Here is a 20,079-nt window from a genome sequence, read left to right as displayed (position 1 = left end):
CATGTATGATACGGATAAATACTTTGGCCATAGAGGCTCAAACTTGATCGAAAACCTCTCAGACATAGTAAAAATAGTCATTTTATTAATGAAAGAACACTACCCGGTGACCTTGTACGGCCTTAAACACTTTTGTCGTAATATTTGATTGAAAATGACCAATTTTTGAAAAACAAAATATATAAACAACATTTGACGTAGATAACCTCCACATGTAATACTTCTGTCATGGAATTGTCGACTGTCGACACTAGACAACCCAACACGACACACGACACGACATTCGACAATGAACAGCGACACTTTTACTGCAATATTTTTTGCCAAAATGTAGCGCGACAGTGAGACATTATAAAGTAGTTGACAGGCAGCAGTTGACAGCTGACAGTATGCAGATAGCGGATAGCGGTTGACAGCTGGCAGTTGACAGCTAGCAGTTGGCAGTTGTCAGCTAGCAGTAGGCAGCTAGCAGTAAGCAGTTGGCAGGTAGCAGCAAACAGCTGGCAGTAAGCTGTCGTTTATGGAATTCGTAGCGATTAGATCCCAAAGAAAATCTTTTTAGCAGTATATAGCGCAGCCGCAACTCTGTGTGTGTGTGGGGGGGGGGGGGGGGCAAAATCGCCCGATTTTTTTTTTGTTACAGTATCAAGTTTCAAGGAAAACAGAACATAGAATTATACCAAGAACTCATCAAAGTGCACAATTTGCGCCTTAAATTTAAAAATGTTGTAAGGGGAGATCCCCTAATTTGCATAAACCCACGCACCAACCGCTTTGTCTGTTTATACATTTTACTGCTTGTCCAAATAAAGTTTTAACATTTAAAGGGGCTAAAAATCGCACCTTAAACTCATTAGATTGAAGTTTAAATTACAAAATCTTTATGATGGAGATCCCCCAACACCACCCTCATGATTTATGACCCGCGCTGCATATATTTTTGTACATTGATTAATAGTTCATTTCTATCCCTTTGGTGGTAGGCCATTTCATCTAAAAAAGGCCGAAACGCGCAGAATCCCATGTAGTTCTGTTTAGTTTAAACATATTTTATTGCCATATATATACATATATAAACAGATAACTACGATAATTGTACATATAATATTAGTTCTGAACAGTTCCGGAAGGAGTATCTTGTACTAGCTAGACCGTCCTAGCCCGCGTCATTTTGTTTTCATAATGCAATAAAATATGTATATGGTTTTCATATCAAAAACATATGGTTCTCATATGGACAATATTTCATATGATTTTCATATGTTAATTGTTTCATATGAGTAGCACATGAAAACCTTCATATGAAAATCATATGAAATATTACATATGAAAAGTATATGATCGTATTACGATATGATTATCAAAAGAAATTCATATGGTAATCATTTCATATAAGAATCATATGTGGCGAAATTGGCTATGTATATTATTAACTTCTAAACTGTGATTTATTTCTTTATATGCACTGACCGTACAAAACACTGACTTCCCGAAAAGAATTGGGAAAGCTGACAGGTTGTTAAATAAATTGTTGATAAAATACGACATATTAAAAACCTGTGAGCCAAGGCTTTTTTGGTTGTTGAAATTTTCAGATAATAGCATGCTAATATATATATGTGCTGGTATAAAATATATAAAAGTGGCCAACATGCTTGTAAGGAAAGAGCCCAGAAATACACTGCTGACATTTCCTAGCGTTCCTGTGTGTAAACAGATGGGACTGCGAGAGCTTAATTTCGCAAAGATATAATTAGTTGTATGCTTTTAATTTACATAGAGTGACTTGTTTGATCCCTGATTTTTTAGAACATTACATAAATCATAATGTGTACCATTTAAAACTGGGTAATACACAATTCGGTAAGTAGACGAATTCTGAGGAAATCATATTTTCGAGATATTACAGTCTCAGACGTTTTGTTGTTAAACAAAGAGTAAGTCAATAGGAATGGCCACTTTCCGTCTTCCCTAACCAAGCTGTACAGCAGTGTATGTATGGATTTGCAAATTACTGCCCATTACACAAAAATACATAGACAAGACCAACAAATGAAATCACAGTTAGATCATCATCTTGGAACGGTGAAAGGCAAAAGCTAACTCTTAATACCAAACATTTAACAAAGTTACTGGATAGTGGAAACAAAATGTATCCACATCAGATGAATTCCTGGCACATTTGTAACGAAAATACTCGTGTAAACAATGAATAAAAAATATAATCAGACGAACCGTATACGCATCTGCTGGTTGCAATTGCAGAAGGCAGAACTATCATCGTTACAGGCAAAACAAAAAAGTCCCTACGATAAGTATCAAAGCAACTCCACTTACAGGTAGGCCCCATTTTTATTGCCTTAGACAGAAAGGCGTAGACACACTTCTTCGTTTGTCTTCCAGAATTTCTTTAAAGAACATCTCTTCATAAAAAACTATGTCAACCAAACTTCACAGGAATGTTCTTTGGATGAAACCTTCAAACTAAGGCCATCAATGGTGATTTCTGGTTGAACCATGGCCGAAAGGGTAAACTTAAAAACAAATTTCTTCACAGAAACCGCTGGCTCTTCTTTGAAATAGTTTCACAGAAATGCTCGTTTGGTGACATTATACCAAAAAGAAACAGAGCTGCTTTTACATGTACCTATATGGCTACATGGAAAACTTAAAAAATATTCTTCTCGGAATTTGCAGGCTCGATTTGGTAATGATTTCACAGAAATGATTCATGGGTGACCTTGTGCTAAATTTCTTCAAATCATTCTGTTTCGTTAAAAGTAGCCATCAGTCTGGCGGGATTAATTTTCCCTATATAGCTTTTAAGAAAATCCTGAAAATATTCTCTAAAACTAGTTTTTCAAATATTTCTTTTGGGTGAAAAACGTGGGCGTCATACATCTATGCTACATCCTAATACATCTTCATTAACGTAATTAATTATTAGTAGCTTAAGGAAAATCATTTTAATATGTCACATAAATAAATTTATTGGATTAAAAAGTATGATTTGTTTCGAAATTTGTCGTAACTGATCAAATTTGCGCGAATTAATATATTATAATTTATGTTATTTCCGCCCACTGTACACTTTAAGGCCCATCATTATATAATCTGCTTAAGACCTTGCCTTTTTACTGTTGTCCATTTACAAAGGGTATTTTATAGTGTAAGCATAAGTCTTTTACATAATGTCGTCTTTTACATTTTGTCTAAAATTACTGAAACCACATTTTTAAGCTGTCAAAAACATATCCTCGTCGAATTGGAGGAAGGTGGGAACCAAGCGTAGCCATCCCTAATCCCTGTCTTGCAGCTTTATTAATTTGAAATCAGTCTAGCAGCGCATGGATGAAAATGGTGTCACAGTTAATATAGGAAGTTTTCCTATATATTTTTCCTATTCCATTGCAGTACCTTGCCTAAGTTTCCTTCAAATATCAAATATTGGGTGAAAGCAAGTACCCAAAAGTCAAATGTTACTTGGTATCAAAAAATACATAATTAAGTATATCTGTAAGAAAAACAAACGCATATATGCCATACTCTGTTTTGACAATCAACTTTAAATCCATATTCGTACATAAACCTACTTGAAGAGTCAGTATGTGTAATTGCAATGATCTTACCGTAAATATTACTTTCTACTTGCATCTTTAAACCTCCAACCTCTCAACAGGAAACATTATGGTAGAACATCGTATTTAAGACATTAAGTATAGGAGAGAATTTCGTATGTTCAAACGATATATTTTTAGAGTTTATAGATATTCTTGACTGAGACGTGCGAGAAATACTTGACTTGATACGATATATTATAATTCGGCGCACATGCAGTCTAGATTTGTTGCTATACAACTTGGCACCTGTGTTTAAATGGTCAACTTGAATGTTTTCTGTGGTAATTGACAGTTTTATTTTACAATCACTTAAAACAGTTTGGGATAATTATTTTAGTAGTCTACTACTGCATATTATTGCTATTAATTTGCTTAGTTGCATTTTAAGCTTCCAAAGGATCTTCTAACAGATTGTATCATCTATCGCAACAGTAATGTTTAAGTGTCGTGTTGTAAATAATCTCCTCGTACATTGATTCTGTGTTGTAATTCTTTGGAGACTTTGAGGCCGTTTAAGACCTGTGTAATACAGTTCCGCGTAAGTCGATGCTAGGGGGGCATAAGTGGTGTTATTATACCAGATTTATATAGCGCCCTTTTCATGATCAATTTCACGTTCAAATGCGCTTTACATAGTTCAAATGCAGCCACACAGGGCGCATAATTAATCCTCTACTAGTACAGACACAGAGCGATCTGACCAAAGGGACAGAGTGAGACAAAGCCCCCACGACAGAGAGATCAGAAATCAGATACAGGCTTGTCCGGCTAACTTAGCCTAGCTCGTTGCGTAGACAGCCTGGTTCTTTAACGTGCCCGGTGTATAGCACTGATACGCGCAATGATTATATGGCGTATTAAACATTAAGATCCAACATTAATCGCTATAAAGTCATAAAAGAAACACGCACTCTGCCGTTTGCTGTTTATTTTCAAAAATGTTAGCATTTCAGTTTACATTCTTTGGTCAGAACATTAACGCATGTTATTTACTAAATTTGCAGGGTTGTCATAAGTTTCACTATGTAAACACTTTCCATCTAAGTCACTTCTTAAACGCTAGGCCAGTTTTGATAGCCTGAAATAGTATCAAGATATTATGCAATGTGATTTTTTTTTTAATTTTAAACCTTGCACAGTTTTTAAATTAGCTGTTTCTGGCCTTGAAATGTTTAAAAATATGAATTTCACATGAAGCCGTTTTAAAAACGGAAACAGTTCATTGTTTTCAAACAAAAATCAACAATTATAAAATTCATGCAATTTCAACTTACAAATGGACTATACTGAATGCTAAGTTAAGGTTCCAGGTGACAGGAATTTACCTTTAGCTTTAAAATTTCTTGAGGACCAATTTTGACACCTAACGTATCAAAAGCAGACATTCTCAAAGCAAGTGTTAACACTAAGTCTTGCCAGGTGGACCCGCATTTCAAAACCCCATCGCCATCTTCATCTGGAAGAGAAGGTGCTCTATCTACCATGCACTGGAACCATTTCGAGATTTTCCTGAGAATACAGTAAAAGATGATACGTGTTAGACGATATAACTGTCATTAGAATATGTCAGATTTTCCTGGGAATATAGTGAAGTTCATTCTTGCACAATTGTTTAATTGGCATCATAATTCAATAAATATTTCAAAATTACAGAAAAGAAAATTGTCCAACTATCTTATTAGTTGAATCACTTAATTTTACATTGAATAAAATTCAAACAAATAATTTATTGAGTCTGTAAATTGTAAGTTATTGCATCCGCATCAGCCCAGACTAACTCTCTGTATCACCGAGTTAATCGAAACTACAGCACAAGATGACATTGAAATAAACCCTTGATCCCAAAGGAAAAGTATTAATAATAACACATGGTGATTTCCAAGAATCAGCTTTTTCCCACTACAATAACTCAAAATTATTTTAGACAAAATTAAATTCAATATTCTAATATATTTTTTTTAAAAAAATGAGCAATATGATTCCCTATATGTTCATCGTATTCTTTCTTTCGCCTCTACCTTCTGTGTTTCTGTGTGGATCTGTTTGAGTATATTTCTAGGCCCTATATTATTATTATTCCTCATGTATAAATGGGAATCCCTCGGCGAGTGGTTAAAGATTGCTGACTTTGAATCACTTGCCCCTCAGCGATGTGGGTTTGAAACCTCACTGGGGTGTAGATTTCCTCATGTGAAGAAGCCATTAACAGGCTGGTACGTAGGCTGCACATAGGATCTTCCTCCGCCAACAAAATATAGAAATATCGCCATACATTTTAATTATTTCGATTTTACTCTAACCCAGACAAACCCAACTCCCGTAAAAACTCAATTATACGCTGGAGTATTTTTTCAGGCGAAAAAAAACAAACTAAAACTTGAAACAGAGAAACACATTAACTGACGGAAACAAGGTGTTAAAACAAACGTGCGTACAAAAGGCATATGAATATTACACGGTGGTACAGAGGTGACATGCACTACTCTTTTTTTAATTGCTTTTCTCTTTTTTATGTCATTCCCACCAGATACTAACTCGAGGAAACGACTTAGTATGTCGTGGTAACGAGTTACTGAGTCGTGGGAACGACATAAACAAAAGAGAAATGCAATTTTATAAAACAGTATTGCATGGAAATAAAAAGAATACAGCAATAAAAAGAGTAGTGTAATAAACAAAGAATAGTACAATAAAAAAGAGTAGTGCATGCTAGCTATGTCGTGGGGACGACTTACTATCTCCTTCCCAATTATTATAAGAGTAATCACCTCTGTGCCACCGTAATATTATAGTCCTCGTAGGCATAGATTTAAATTTACAAATTACAGAAAGTAAATTGGTACAATAAAACTGTATTTAGATATTATGAAAATATATGTGCGCTGTCGTTTGTATGCCCAACATCACACAAAAGCTGTAAGATAGCACGGCTTACATGAAAACAAAAAAAAATGTCCTCTCTCAGTGATATTTATTGGAGATGTTCATATGCAGTGTAACAGATAATTTTCAAGCTTTAAATGCCAAGCCTGTTTGCATAATTATTTTGCTTATTATTGTCAAAAGGGTTAAGCAAATCAAATAAAATAGGCTTTCGTCATTAATTCTATAACGTTAATAGCAATAAAATCTACAAGATCTTTTTGGCAGCATAGAAAGCAACCAAGCAAAACTAATAGCAGATTCGGTTCGATTGAGTCTGTTCATGAGAGGTAATGAAAAGTGTGATACCCCTCACATCCATTAGCACAGGCTTAAGCGAAATTCTGATGTCCAATAACATTGAAATGAGTGCATGATGGACCGGATAATATAACAACACTGAGTCACAGCTGTTAAAGACAAGCCATACCTCTGCATAGTTGATACGACGGAGATGACTGACTTGTTTGAAAAGTTGTCCGGAAAGTCTGCCTCATCTAAACACTGTTGTACCACTAGGAGCATACTACTTCCGTCTTCATCAATGATGCATTGGTGATAGTACCTGTATTCATTCTGCAAAACTAACAACACAGGTAAAGGAGTGATTAGTACTTTACAGAGAGATTGTTATTCAGCTTGCCTGAATTATCAATGGTATTGAGAGATTTTCAAAGGAACAATTATTGAGTATCTATTTCTATTGGTTCTGCAAAATCGACGTACGATCTACAATTGCATCCACATGTTAAATAAAAATAGTTACCAGTGCTGAGCCATTCAGATGGAGCTCCGTTTTCACAAAAGACTGCTTCGTCTTCGTTTACAGTGTTGGCTACATCAAAGGCAAACTGGGGACAGTCAGCGGTGCTTCTGTCAGCACACACTGTATAACTGTCAATGACCGATTCATTGCTGCAAGAAATTAGACTTTAGGTAGCATTGCATTTACGCCTCTAAATCTTAATAATATAATCTTAGAATATTATCATTTAGTATAGATAAATACATAAATACAAACAAGAGCTGTAACAGGAAACAGTGCGTTCGACCATTTTGATACTGGATAGTGAACGTGAGCACATCTCAGGAAGCTGGAGCTATTTGTGGAGTGTTTAACGATTCCAATGTGGATGCTGATATTGGACAATAGCTTTACTGAAATATTTCTTAAAGAGTAATGCATCATCTGTCGTATCAAGTGGCTAATATTGTGGAAGAACTATTCTAAGTTTGAATAAAATCCATCTAATGATAACTGAGACAGAGCAGAAGTGTATCACAACTTTAGCCTGAAATTCTAAGTAAAAGGAGCATACCCCATGAAATGTTGCTGGCAGAGTAATGAACCTTGGGTCGCATGATGTGGCAGATGATGTTGAACAAACATTTTAAGTTTGAAACAAATTCATTTAGTAACAACAGAGATATGGTAAAATAGCATTAAAATTAAACAAAAATTCTAAAGAAAAAGGGGGATATTTCATGAAATATTTGTGCCAGAGTTATGGATCTTTTGTCATACGATGAGGATGTTGATGTGGCAGAATAATCTTAAATTTGAATCAAATCTATTAAGTTACTATAAAAATACAATGAAAGGTAATCAAATTTAATGAGAAATTCTAAGTAAAACGGGATCATAATTCATAAAATAAGAGTGAATGAATTATGTCCCTTGCGTCATATGATGCGAGTGGTGATTTGGAACAAATATTTTGTGTTTGAATCAAAACCCTTCTGTAATAGCAGAGATATAGTGAAATGCATCAAAATTAAGCTTAAATTTAGATGTAACTTTTTATCGGAGCGAAAAATACAAGACATGAAAATTATCACTTGACTGCAATGGCTTTAGTGTAAGTATTTGAACATAACTAGAGTTGTATAAACACACATATTAAGAGTTTACAGTGTGTTTTAAGCTGGTAAGTGTAAATAAATATTAACGGACTATCTTAAAGTATTCTTAATAATATTGTTACATAAACACTTTTTGATGCATAATTTCTACTTTGTAACATAATCCATTCTCTAAACAAAATGGCTCCAGCATTGTCAAATGTAAATTGGTAGTACTTCCGGTGGTTGGATGCAATTCTACTGCACTGGACCGCAAATGGTTAAATGAGACGAACACCTGATCTTATCAGGTGACCAAGCAGAACCGAAACGTTTTTCTTATCAGTGTGGAGACTAACATCTACTTTCTAAGATTAATTCGAGGTCTCCGTGGCCGAGTGGTTAAGGTCGCTGACTTCAAATCACTTGCCCCTCTTCGATGTGGGTTCGAGCATGAATTCTTCATGTGAGGAAGCCATCCAGCTGCCTTAAGGAAGGTCGGTGGTTCTACCCAGGTGCCCGCTTGGGACGAAAAAATTCACGGAGGGATACCTGGTGCCTTCCTCCATCATCAAAGCTGGAAAGTCACCATATGATCTATAACTGTGTCGTCGCGACGTTAAACCCAACAAAATAAATAAATTCTGGGATTAATTGAGGTTTTTCGACAAATTGTAGTATTATTCTTTAATGTATTTACGTTTGTGATTATTCAATTGACACATTCTGGTGTATCTTTTGGAATGATATAATAACATTTTGCTATAGGATTGTAACATATTTGTAAACGTTATTACTTGATTAAAATCGGTGTAATATTTCTCGTGCGAAACTAAGCTTTATCAATCCTGTTAGTCGCTACATCTAGTACAGTAGGTATCTAGTACAGTGAATCACGACAATAGATTAATTTGCTTAAACCAGTACAGTACATACTAAGGCAATTAAATTGGTGGACACACAATCGTAATATCCGACACAGTAGGTTGTGAGGCGAATCATCACAATGAATTAATTTCCTTACACCAGTTCAGTAGGTACTGAGGCAAATAAATTGTTGGAAACTGAATGCGGTGGCAATATCCAGTACAGAAGTTTCTGAGGCAAAAGATGTTTTCAAGTTTTATTAGCCTTCCATTACAGTTATGCTTAAGTAAAATATGACAACATATATCAAGATATGTATTTAGGAAAATTGGACAAGGCAAGGTTTCCTAATTCACAGCTGTTGTCAGTGTATCAGAAATCAAACATTGTTATGCACTGTCAAAATTACTACAGAATGGTCTTCAAAAATATGACAGAAAAAGCAAAATCGAAACTCCAGCATGGTAAGCAATGAGCTAAGGAAAATATGCAATAACGCAAATCTTTAATACTGACACCATACATGATAAACCTTATTTATTGTCATTGCAACAGAAGAGAAGACAAAGCTACGGGCTTAGATTGCATAACACAGCCTCACTAGTTTAGTATTGTATACTAAGACAAGTTGTTACATTATTACAATATGTACAATGGTGTATCATGACGGCTTCAGGCTGTCAAAACTCCAATACATTGTAGACAAAACTTACAGTTTTGAGATTGCTGGCTGTTACAGAATATCAATGTATGGTTGGCTTAGATAAATTGTAACAATGGTTTAAGTCATTGCAACGATTTAAAGTCACTTAATACTTCAATAAATGTACTTGTATTTGTATCTGGTAGAGCATACAGCGCGTGTCTACTTTACCGAACAACATTGTCTGGGAAAATCTTTCAGGCAACATGTCTTTGTAGAAAACGTTGAGTCATTATGCTTCATATTTATGACATGTGTTGTATCAATGTTACTTAAGTGTGCAAAATGTAGACTGAAAGTCTGTATTGTCGTATTATGCGCATGTTGTGAGAGCAACGTTAAAGTCACTTAAACAGCTACACAAACAACATGACAGGACAAATGCAGATGCTGATTAAATATCAGATGTATATATATTTTAACTATTTACATCACCTGATAAAATTGTAAAGTAAGGATTATTTGCATAAAACGTTTCTCCGTGGCTAAAGAACTTTACTTTAAAGCGAAACGTATTTTAAACCTTACAGGCTTTGTCTCTAAACAGACTGTCAGTTGATTAACAGTGTATTCACTAGACAAACTAATTTGGTTTTCACAAACCTTCAGTAACCGTAGTAACAACTCAGTACAAAGCTACAAAGAACTAAGATTAATTGAGATGACTGGGTGAGCTGTGTTCAAGGTGATGGGAACAAAATCACTATTTACGTTTTCTTAGCCTAATGTCCGATAACAAGTGGTGTTTTATTAAACTGAACTTTGGGAAAACTATAGCAAAATACTTTTCATCTTTGTGTTGAATTCGAACCTAATATCATTATACAGTGGGATAAATGTTCGCAATATTCAGCAAAAGAATTTCTGTTTTCAGGGAAAATTTCGATAGTAATATGAAGTGCTAAATACTTTCTAGTCTCAATAGACTTTGTATGTCTAGTCTGTAGACCTATGTCTAGTCTGTAGAACGATGATTAAGCAAAATTTGTAATAATGGCATTGAAGTAACATCATCATACATATGTAAATACTGGTAAGAAGTGCATTGGTGTCAAGTGTCACCTGATATTGTCATACAAAACATATAGTGCACATACTGGGTATTTCGCTTAGAACCAGGTATCACAGCATGATTTTCCCGTATATGAGATGCATTTACAAGGACAATCGGCATACCGATATTGCACTGTAATAGAGATTTTTAAGCTATGTGTTTGCGTACTTGTGCTACGCCTAATAGTTTGTAGTCTCAGGATTTATATTTCGGAATACTTTGCTACGTAGCTAATGGGGGCAAGGGACAGTAAATTTTAAAATTTCACAAGTCTGCGCTGTTACCAGTGCGAAAAAAATCCATTAAAAATCCGATTTTGAGAAATTCCAGGGAAGTTTTGAGCGGATGTATTGCATATATTTAACACTTCATCATGTGACATTTTCAGCCTGCCGATTCCGTTATTCCTATGATAAAAACGACTAAAACTCCGGTTTCAGGAGACTAAGTTTTGAGGCAAATTGGCCCAAAATGCACACCTTGCGCGATTTGTATCGTATCATCTGCAAATGACTGACCTAAAACATATATACTTTTAAAGCATGTGACTAGACGAAAGTAATGGTGGGAAGAAACGTGTCTCATAACCGTTTACTTTTTCCGCAAAGTTGAGCTGAATCTGGATGGATAAATACGAAACTGGCCCCTGCCACTTAGGTAAATGTGCTGATGTTTATATGCGGTGAGTTTATTATATAATAGTTTAATGATAATCCTGTATTTCAGAAAATCAAATGAAAGTGTGAAACAAACATTGATGAAAAAATATAGTTGTCTAAACTGATATAAAGCTGTCTTTATAAATGTCATTTCTTCATATTGTTTGAATAATAACGTATATACTTACCCGCAAAGTGATGTAAGTTCGGACAAAAATTGTTCTTCATTAACTTCTGCCCTTTCAAATATCCCTTTCATTAGCTCATTTAAATTGTTACCATCCGTTTGGTTCTGTAGGCAGTCTGAAAACTGGCTTGAAATATCACTGTACAAACAACCAGTACTTGCTGCATCAGAATACTGAACTACTGTAGTAAACAGTATAGCAAGGGATGCAACGTCCACTGAAACACATATGTATAATTACGACATCTTTTGTTCGAATGTATATCTTAAAAGTATGTTTAAAGACATTCAATCTCATATCTACATTTTCAAACACGTGCCTGGTAAGAATATCTAACATGAATGTTTTAAATAATAACTGGTCCAATCACCGCTTGGTCTCGGAACCGTAGGTTTTCAGAAAATAAAACGTAGAATATGTGTTTTTAGACGGAAATTTTTATGCAGATGACCACCGGAAATATGCCAGTTCAGAAATATTGCCGGGCATTTTTCTGCTAAATTAATTCCGTTGCTGTAACAACAATTTAAAACTAGTACAGATTTAGTCGGGAATGAAGTCTTCTTTCATTGATCAACAGAGTTAACCCTAAACTAAAGCAAATAACTATCATTGCAAACTTTTCAAAATTGAAACTTGGTGCAAATTGTCAAACATACATTTTTACACGTATATCAAACATATGAGCATCGGTTAAAGTAAAAATAAGAAACACGTATTTAACGTACCGGAGAACATTGTCATCACTACTGAATTCTTGAGCACCTGTCACAAAATCCCTGCAAAGTTACTTGTACAACAGAATGTGGGTTTAAAATGAGACGGGTTTTACATTGCCATTTATATATCTGAGAAAATGGCGTTTGTGTCATTGCTAATAATTATATTTTTCAAATGATCATATTTTTCATTGAAACAAAACAACATAATGGTAGATATATAATCGTAGTACCTAAATGTCAGAACTATTTTACTAAAACACTTGACAATGATAAGACTCGAAGCGTCATTTTAAATTGTTTGATAAACAGTGACAGCAAAATATTATACCGTCGACGGGATTTATTATTCAAACATACGGACATATTTTGTTCCCTATTTGTGTAAAAATATTTTTGAAGTGAATTTGGCATAAAGTCATTGATACCTTATTCAAAATAAATGTTCATAGTACGAGCCAAATTTAAGGTCAAAACAAATAGAGAGACAAAATAGACGAAAGAACATAGTTGTCTTTCCACTTAATAATTTAACTTAATTGCAAGTACAATTTTTAGTGTTCGGGACATTTAAATGTATTATTGAAAAGTTTACATCACTTCTACGAGCGGTGTGCAATAAATTCCTGGACTGGCTCTGCAACTTTGTTCCAGTAATGTGCAATTTAGAATAACTGGTACTGTAATAAGCAGTAATCACACTGGCCATAGCTTTTTCAGATCAAGTGGTTCCAACATTGTTTGAGCGGTGAATTGTACGCAGAACAGATGGAGAAATATGGCCGATTGTATAAATTTCCGGTCTTGTAAGTATGATTTAAAGAAATTTCTACCCGTTATATAACGACTTGAATGAAAACGATGGGTGCACATGGAGCGCAAATGTCTCCGTTTCTTAGCGCATGTGTTCATTTAGCTGAGATTTATGCCATTTATTCAAACACTTCTGTACAGCCCGGCGGGGGAAGGAAATTTCTGTCAGTTTTTGACAATATCGCATCATATATAGTGCATATCGGGAACAAATAATTATTAAAACACTTCTTATCTAAAGGGCTACCTCTTAAAACAAAGCATGTGTATTTTCATAGAATTGTTCGGGTTTGTTTCAGAAAATTCGGCCGAAAAACCAGTGCTATAAATGACTGAACGGGTTTTCATTTTCCTTGGTATGATTCTTCTTCTTGATGTCAGATTATAAGACTATTTTACTGATCGAAATATCCGGCTCGTGGGTAACTATTTAGATGGTAACGATTCTCTGTCGAGTTAAAGCAAAACAATTACCTGAGTGCCGGATATTGCAATCCATACCTACAACCATTGATTAATTACTTTTTTTGTATGCCGTACTCTTCTGATAACCTAAAGGAATAAAAAGTAAAAAGGAATGTGTTTCTTTTAAGTACTACTTTACTACATTCATGTGTCATCTTACACGTCGCGTCGGGTGTAAAACGAGTTTTTCCAACATCGACGAAAACATTGGAACATTCTGTACATATTTTATTTTTACGCCATTCAGTTAACACATACTCAGTCAATTATCTATTACATCAGTTAAAGTCGGTAAAAAGTGAGTTTTTACCTACTAGTAAATTATCAAAACATAGAAAAGATGATACTTGTGAACGATTTTGGTACACTGTTACCAATGCGCAAATCCGTTTTTCAAGTAACACACCAAATATTCCGGGACTCACTGGTTTTCCCGTTTGTTTATTAGCAACCGTTACGAGAGCTAAAATTAAACTTTATTTATACTTAGATCTGGTGCTATTTGGTTTGCATAATTTTGATTCTCTTGCTGCCGTAAAAGGGCTATGAATATATTGAATTTTTAAAGAAGAATCACGCACAATCATGGTTCTTTTGTGTTTGTTTTCCTGTTGTTTTTTAATTAAACAAAGTGCGTTTTCGCTATGTATTGAAAGCATGTAAGCTCGAAATTGTGCGTAGAAAATAACTGTTTATAGCACAGCCACAATTTAACACAGTCTTACTCCAGAAGGCAGTTTACTTGCGGCATCACATATATCATACAATAATATAATTACACTATTATGCGATACATGTTACATGAATGCACATCATTGTTAAACGCAGTCTAATGACGTAGTAACTTTGCACGCAATCTGCAAGTACCTGAAATCGATAGCTGGAGAGACGAAAATTTAGCTTATTGTTCCATAGGCGTAGGAGCCGGGGTGGGCGAAGTATAGAAGTTGCTCAGTAATGAAATAGCAATGCATTGTTTTAAAGGAGTAAAAATGAACGAAATGTAACTATACTGATTTAAAGAATTAACCCGCTTGTGATTGTTTTGGTACGCTTTACCAAACGTGGTGGAGTTACATCCGTTAACTGGTATTTGTTTTTACTAACTAATATTTAGTTGATGATATTGTTCGATATTCAGTTTTGCTTTAAGTTTTGTCTCTTTTTTACAATGTCCGAAAAATATGTTTATAGTTAAGCGAAAATAAAAATGTAAAGGCAATCTGTTACAAATGGCGGGATCAGCATTATGATATACAACGTTCTAAAGTTAATCTGTGTGCGGTTCTAGTGATTGATTTTTTCATGACGGATAAAACTTTGCAAGTAAGACACAGAACGATATCCACTTGATTGCGTTGCGTAGCGACCCACTCGAAACCGCGTTACGTTAGGTTTTCGGCCGATTTTTCTGAAACAAACCCGAATAATTCTATGAAAATACACATGCTTTGTTTTAAGAGGTAGCCCTTAGATAAGAAGTGTTTTAATTATTAATTGTTCCCGATATGCACTTTATTTCATGCGATATTATCAAAAACTGACAAAAAATTCCTTCCCCCGCCGGACTGTACTGAAGTTTTTGAATAAATGGCACAAATCTCAGCTAAATGAACACATGTGCTAAGAAACGGAGACAGTTGCGCTCCAGGTGCACCCATCGTTTTCATTCAATTCGTTATATAACGGGTAGAAATTTCTTTAAATCATACTTACAAGTTGACGTTATAAAGATGTCGCTGACGTGGACTCGTATACGTATGTCTTTCTTTGTAGGCTAGAAGTTATGACGTCAATCTACGCATTTCGCGATCAATCCTTGGTCAATGGACTTGTTGAAACTAGTGAAATCCAAATACTATGCTAAAGTCAGTTATATTTTGGCACCTACTTGATTAAACGGGAAATGCACTGTGTAAAAGACCCTCGACAAAGCTTCTATATCATTTAAAGCAATGCGTTTTATAAGAATTATTGCTAAAATACAGAAACTATTGTTCTTCCAAATTTCGAAAATATGAATTCTAACGGTATAAAGAGAAGTAAATGACATTTTACTTTCCTGTAACGTTGATGCAAATGTCAATATATAACATTTACAAAATATCAAATTTACCAAATTTTCATTTCAGAAGAGCGAACACCGAGGTTAGATGAAAAGGCGAGCAATTTATTTCAATTATCTTCTTTCGTGATTGGGGCTATTAATAAAAATATTGCATTTAGGATGTTACAATTCTACCGACTTTCTACCGAAATTAAAAAAAAAATAGTTATATGACAGGAAAAGCAAAGTGGCTAATTTATATAAGTGCTTTGGAACTGCGGGAAAATACGAACTAATACACCATTTAATTTAAAGAATAACTTTGGAGATTTTATTTGATAAAATATAAAATAACGACTGCCACAAGAATAAAGATCATATCATAGCTGTGATCTATAAGCACATTCCTAGAACGGTCATAATACAGTTTGGCCGAGAACAATATTACATTTAAAAGAACAGAATAAAAAACAATTCTGTAATTCCTGCATTTACTAGGCATTTCTAATGACTGAAACTGACCAAAAGATGTTCTCTTTATATTCAGCTTCGTGGCTAAGGTGGAATAGTATTTAAGATTGTAATTAATTTTAAGCTCTCAGATTCGAGAGCTATCCGGATACATCTTGTATTTACATTTTAATATTAAATTGTATTCTAATTTTTGCTTTGAAAACTGTAAATTCGTTGAATCGTTAACTTCAATGTGCTATGTTTCGTTTGACAGTCACACCAACACAACATAGTTCATACAATTGTTCACATTTTGGTGGTGTCTGAGGACATCATTTGGGGCATTGTGTAAGGCATGGTCTGGCACCTGGCTAGAATTACCGACCTTCCGTAAGTCAGCTGGATCCTTTCCTCATATGACGGTTGAGGTTGTGTTGAAAATAAGATACTTGATCTTATATGGTGTTATTCCTTGTCAGATTCCATGTCGGCTTTATTTTCTATGTCATTTATTATTCCATACAGCTTGGTGATTCCCATTTATTGGGGGTTTTTTGTACCCTGGCATTTTTATTTATCTATTTTATCGGGATTAACGTCGCACCGACACATCATTGGCCATATGGCGACTACCAGCTTTGATGGTGGAGGAAGACCAGTACCCTAGCTTGGTCCTTGGGCTATGAGATTAGTTTACAGTACTTGCAGACTGTGAAACAAACTGGTGTTCCGGATCTCTAATGTCAGTAGGATGTTTGCTGAGAAAGGGTTTGTAGAGAATGACTTGATCCTTTTCACTGACAGGACTGGCACAGGCTTGACCTTTAGCTTATCTAAAAAGAAATGTATGTTGTTTTAAATGTACATGTATATAGTTTTAGATCGATTCCTGAGGAATTTATTTGTGGCTAATAGACATTTGGGAAAATATTTATAAATATTTTGACCACAAAGAACGATGAATCAAAACTTTTGCAAATATACCTGTATCACATTCGTTAATACCAGTTCATAAAAATATTGTGATGCATAAACAGGTAAAGCATACAACTGAACACATACTGTTTATCAGAAATTAAAGAAGAAATAATAGGGGAGAAATATCCTAAAATAACTTTTTGAAACTGTCTTAACTCATATACACCCTATCTATACGAGTACATCTTTCATAAAAAAAAAAATATAACCCGAGGACGTAAAATCGTTTGACACGGTTCTAAGTTCCCTCGTGACCGTGACTTTACCATTTCTGAAGTGATTTATTCAACTGTTGATACGTACACGAATACCACCATAATTATGTTGCACAATATATGGTGGGGTTGACATGAATATAGAATTCATCCGTCGTTTATCATTCCATATCCAAAATGGTCAACGCATTGAAGAATTTACCTGACCTATGTTCTACACACTTCTCTCGGAATGAGATAACGGGAGAACGATGAAAGAAACTTTCTTTTGCAAGCATTTAAATATATCAGAATTTCAAACTATTTACAACCTTGGAAGCCTAGAGATAGAGCATCCGTTTCGGTGAGGTATGTCGCGGTTCGATCCATGGCTATGTCAAACCAAAGACGTGATTAAATGGTTCCAGCAGCTCCTTTCATTTAAAGGGAACCCGATTCCTTCTCTTGTACACTCGTAGCGATGGATTTAATCAGGAATGAGTTATCGAGAGTGATTTATATACGTTTTAGAAGTTGTTTCACAGTCAACCTATATCCCACGTCAATGTGGGTTCGAAATCTAGCTTCTTGTGAAGAATTCTAAATGTGAGGAAGCCATCCAGTTGATTTACAGGAGGTTGCTGGTTCAACCAAGATGCCCGCCCGTGATAAAATAATGCTTAGAGGGTCACTATAATGATTTTCACCACTGTCAAAAGCTGGAAAAGTCGTTTTTATACCTAAACCCGGCACACAAAAAAGTTGACCTATAGCAAATTAGTATGAAACATCAAAGATTCTTTCATTAGTTTAAAGTGTCAGCCTTTTGATTTAAAGTCCAATTTTAATATTTAAATTATATCTAAAATATAACAATTTCGGCGTGGGTTTTAAAACTATGTGTACGAAATATTTTCAACCAGATTCTATCATTATTTTGATTATCTGCATCATGGTATTATTTTAGGTTGAATTTACTAGTATATCTCTGTACGTTAAAATACCTTTTATTCCAGGTTCGAGTACCACAATTTCTATGGTATCTAGTTTGAAGAAATCCTTGTCCTGTCAAGAAATAATTCTATAAGAGCAAAACGAGTATCTAGTGAATGCACCAGCTTAGAACATAAATTCCTAATTAAATGGCATGATTTAAAACACATTTTCTGTACGTATTGACGAACACGATCCAAACTTTGTATATAATAAGTGTGACTGATGTGGGAAAAGAAGTACTTAACATTTACTTTTATCTCAGTGACCTGTCTGATAAAATCTTTTGAAAGTAGTTCTGATAGAAACATATGTTCTTATAATTATAAATAATCCTCAAATAAGCTTGTATTACGATATCATTTGGAAGTATATTTCACGTGTAATTGTTTCTAGTACAAATGCACTACATTTGATATTGAAAAAAGAAAATAACTTTGCTAATTTATCAGTTAACACTTGAGTTTCTATTTATACGTGGTCTGTTTTACGTTCAATTATGACAGGCGCAGATTTTGTTTTTGAGAGTACGACTAAATGACGTAAAGTCATTTTCATAACAACGTGAATTGATTAAAAATAATAACAAAAGAAACAAACATGCAAATTTCGTACTTCCATATAAGACATTAATGCATGGGCAAGCCGAAATACTTTTTAACAACAGAACAAAAACATATAATTAAAAACTAATGAAAAAATTACTTTTCTTGCATATGCCAGGTATTTTGTTCGAAACTATCAATCCATTTCAAATGGTCAAACGAAGACTAAGTCATAGTCATTGTGTTAGACTATCGCTTGCAAATACTGCGTAACATAATATTATAAGGGTTGTGTGGATTATATATACATTGTATGTATATAAGACATTTTCAACTATATGTCTAAGAGACATAACAGTGGCATATATATATACTGAATAAAAAAAACCAGCTTAACCGCAATGTTTTAATTTGCCAATATCATTTGTTTTTAATTTAGCGTGCGCTCAGAGCAATGCAGTTTTGACAAATTGTAATCTTGTAAATGTTCTCATTTTATGACTACGGCTCATTTGACAACATTGTCTTCATAGATTCGCTGTTACTATAATATCTGGTCCTTGTGGATTATTGAGTATATTCATTTGTCTAGAATAGAGCCAGCCAGGTGCTACGGGATGTAAAAGACGTTGCACATATTATACATCTCTTGATTAAACGCAACCAGACCAAGTCTAATACTAATTGCTTGGTTGCGATCAATGCTTCCAACGCATATTCTTCTTACTGGAACAGTATATATACTAATATGTATGAAGTCATAACAGTTAATACTTAACATTAACCAGAAATTCTAAGTATAAAAGGGGGCATCTGAGATAATGATGACACGGTTACTAAGGCACAATATCAAGAAACACAATAAAACTAAATTCTAAAACAAAACAGGAGGGCCATGGTGGCCCTACGTCGCTCATCTGACCGTAGCTAAAACGGATTAGAGGACCTTGTCATGATGCTATAGATCACATTTGCTGTAATTCTGACCAGCACCTGTTTAAGATTAGAATAGGGACG

The 20,079-nt window shown here is 34.6% G+C and overlaps 1 protein-coding gene across 1 annotated transcript; it reads right to left on the bottom strand.

Moving 5' to 3' along the window:
• Positions 1–4,531: 4,531 nt before the first annotated feature.
• On the bottom strand, positions 4,532–12,742 carry LOC123534288 (uncharacterized). The gene is made up of 6 exons (XM_053520156.1): positions 12,584–12,742; positions 11,856–12,072; positions 7,309–7,457; positions 6,973–7,126; positions 4,946–5,129; positions 4,532–4,698 (listed from the first exon to the last, which is right to left on the bottom strand). The coding sequence occupies exons 1-6, from the start codon at positions 12,597–12,599 to the stop codon at positions 4,666–4,668; spliced, it is 753 nt and encodes a 250-aa protein (XP_053376131.1). The 5' UTR covers positions 12,600–12,742; the 3' UTR covers positions 4,532–4,665.
• Between the last annotated feature and the right edge of the window lie 7,337 nt (positions 12,743–20,079).

Source organism: Mercenaria mercenaria, chromosome 12, assembly GCF_021730395.1.
Source record: "Mercenaria mercenaria strain notata chromosome 12, MADL_Memer_1, whole genome shotgun sequence".
NCBI classification, from domain to species: domain Eukaryota; kingdom Metazoa; phylum Mollusca; class Bivalvia; order Venerida; family Veneridae; genus Mercenaria; species Mercenaria mercenaria.
Note: the sequence above shows the minus strand (reverse complement) of the source record. Positions and strands in the feature narration are given on the sequence as shown.

What these genes read in the sequence shown, in the direction of transcription:
- LOC123534288 (XM_053520156.1), bottom strand. An exon ending in GAACTTACATCACTTTGCGG is followed by an intron (nt 7,458 to 11,855) that starts GTAAGTATATAC and finishes AATTTCTTGCAG; the next exon opens with CAATGAATCGGTCATTGACA. An exon ending in GTCGTATCAACTATGCAGAG is followed by an intron (nt 5,130 to 6,972) that starts GTATGGCTTGTC and finishes CTGTATTCTCAG; the next exon opens with GAAAATCTCGAAATGGTTCC.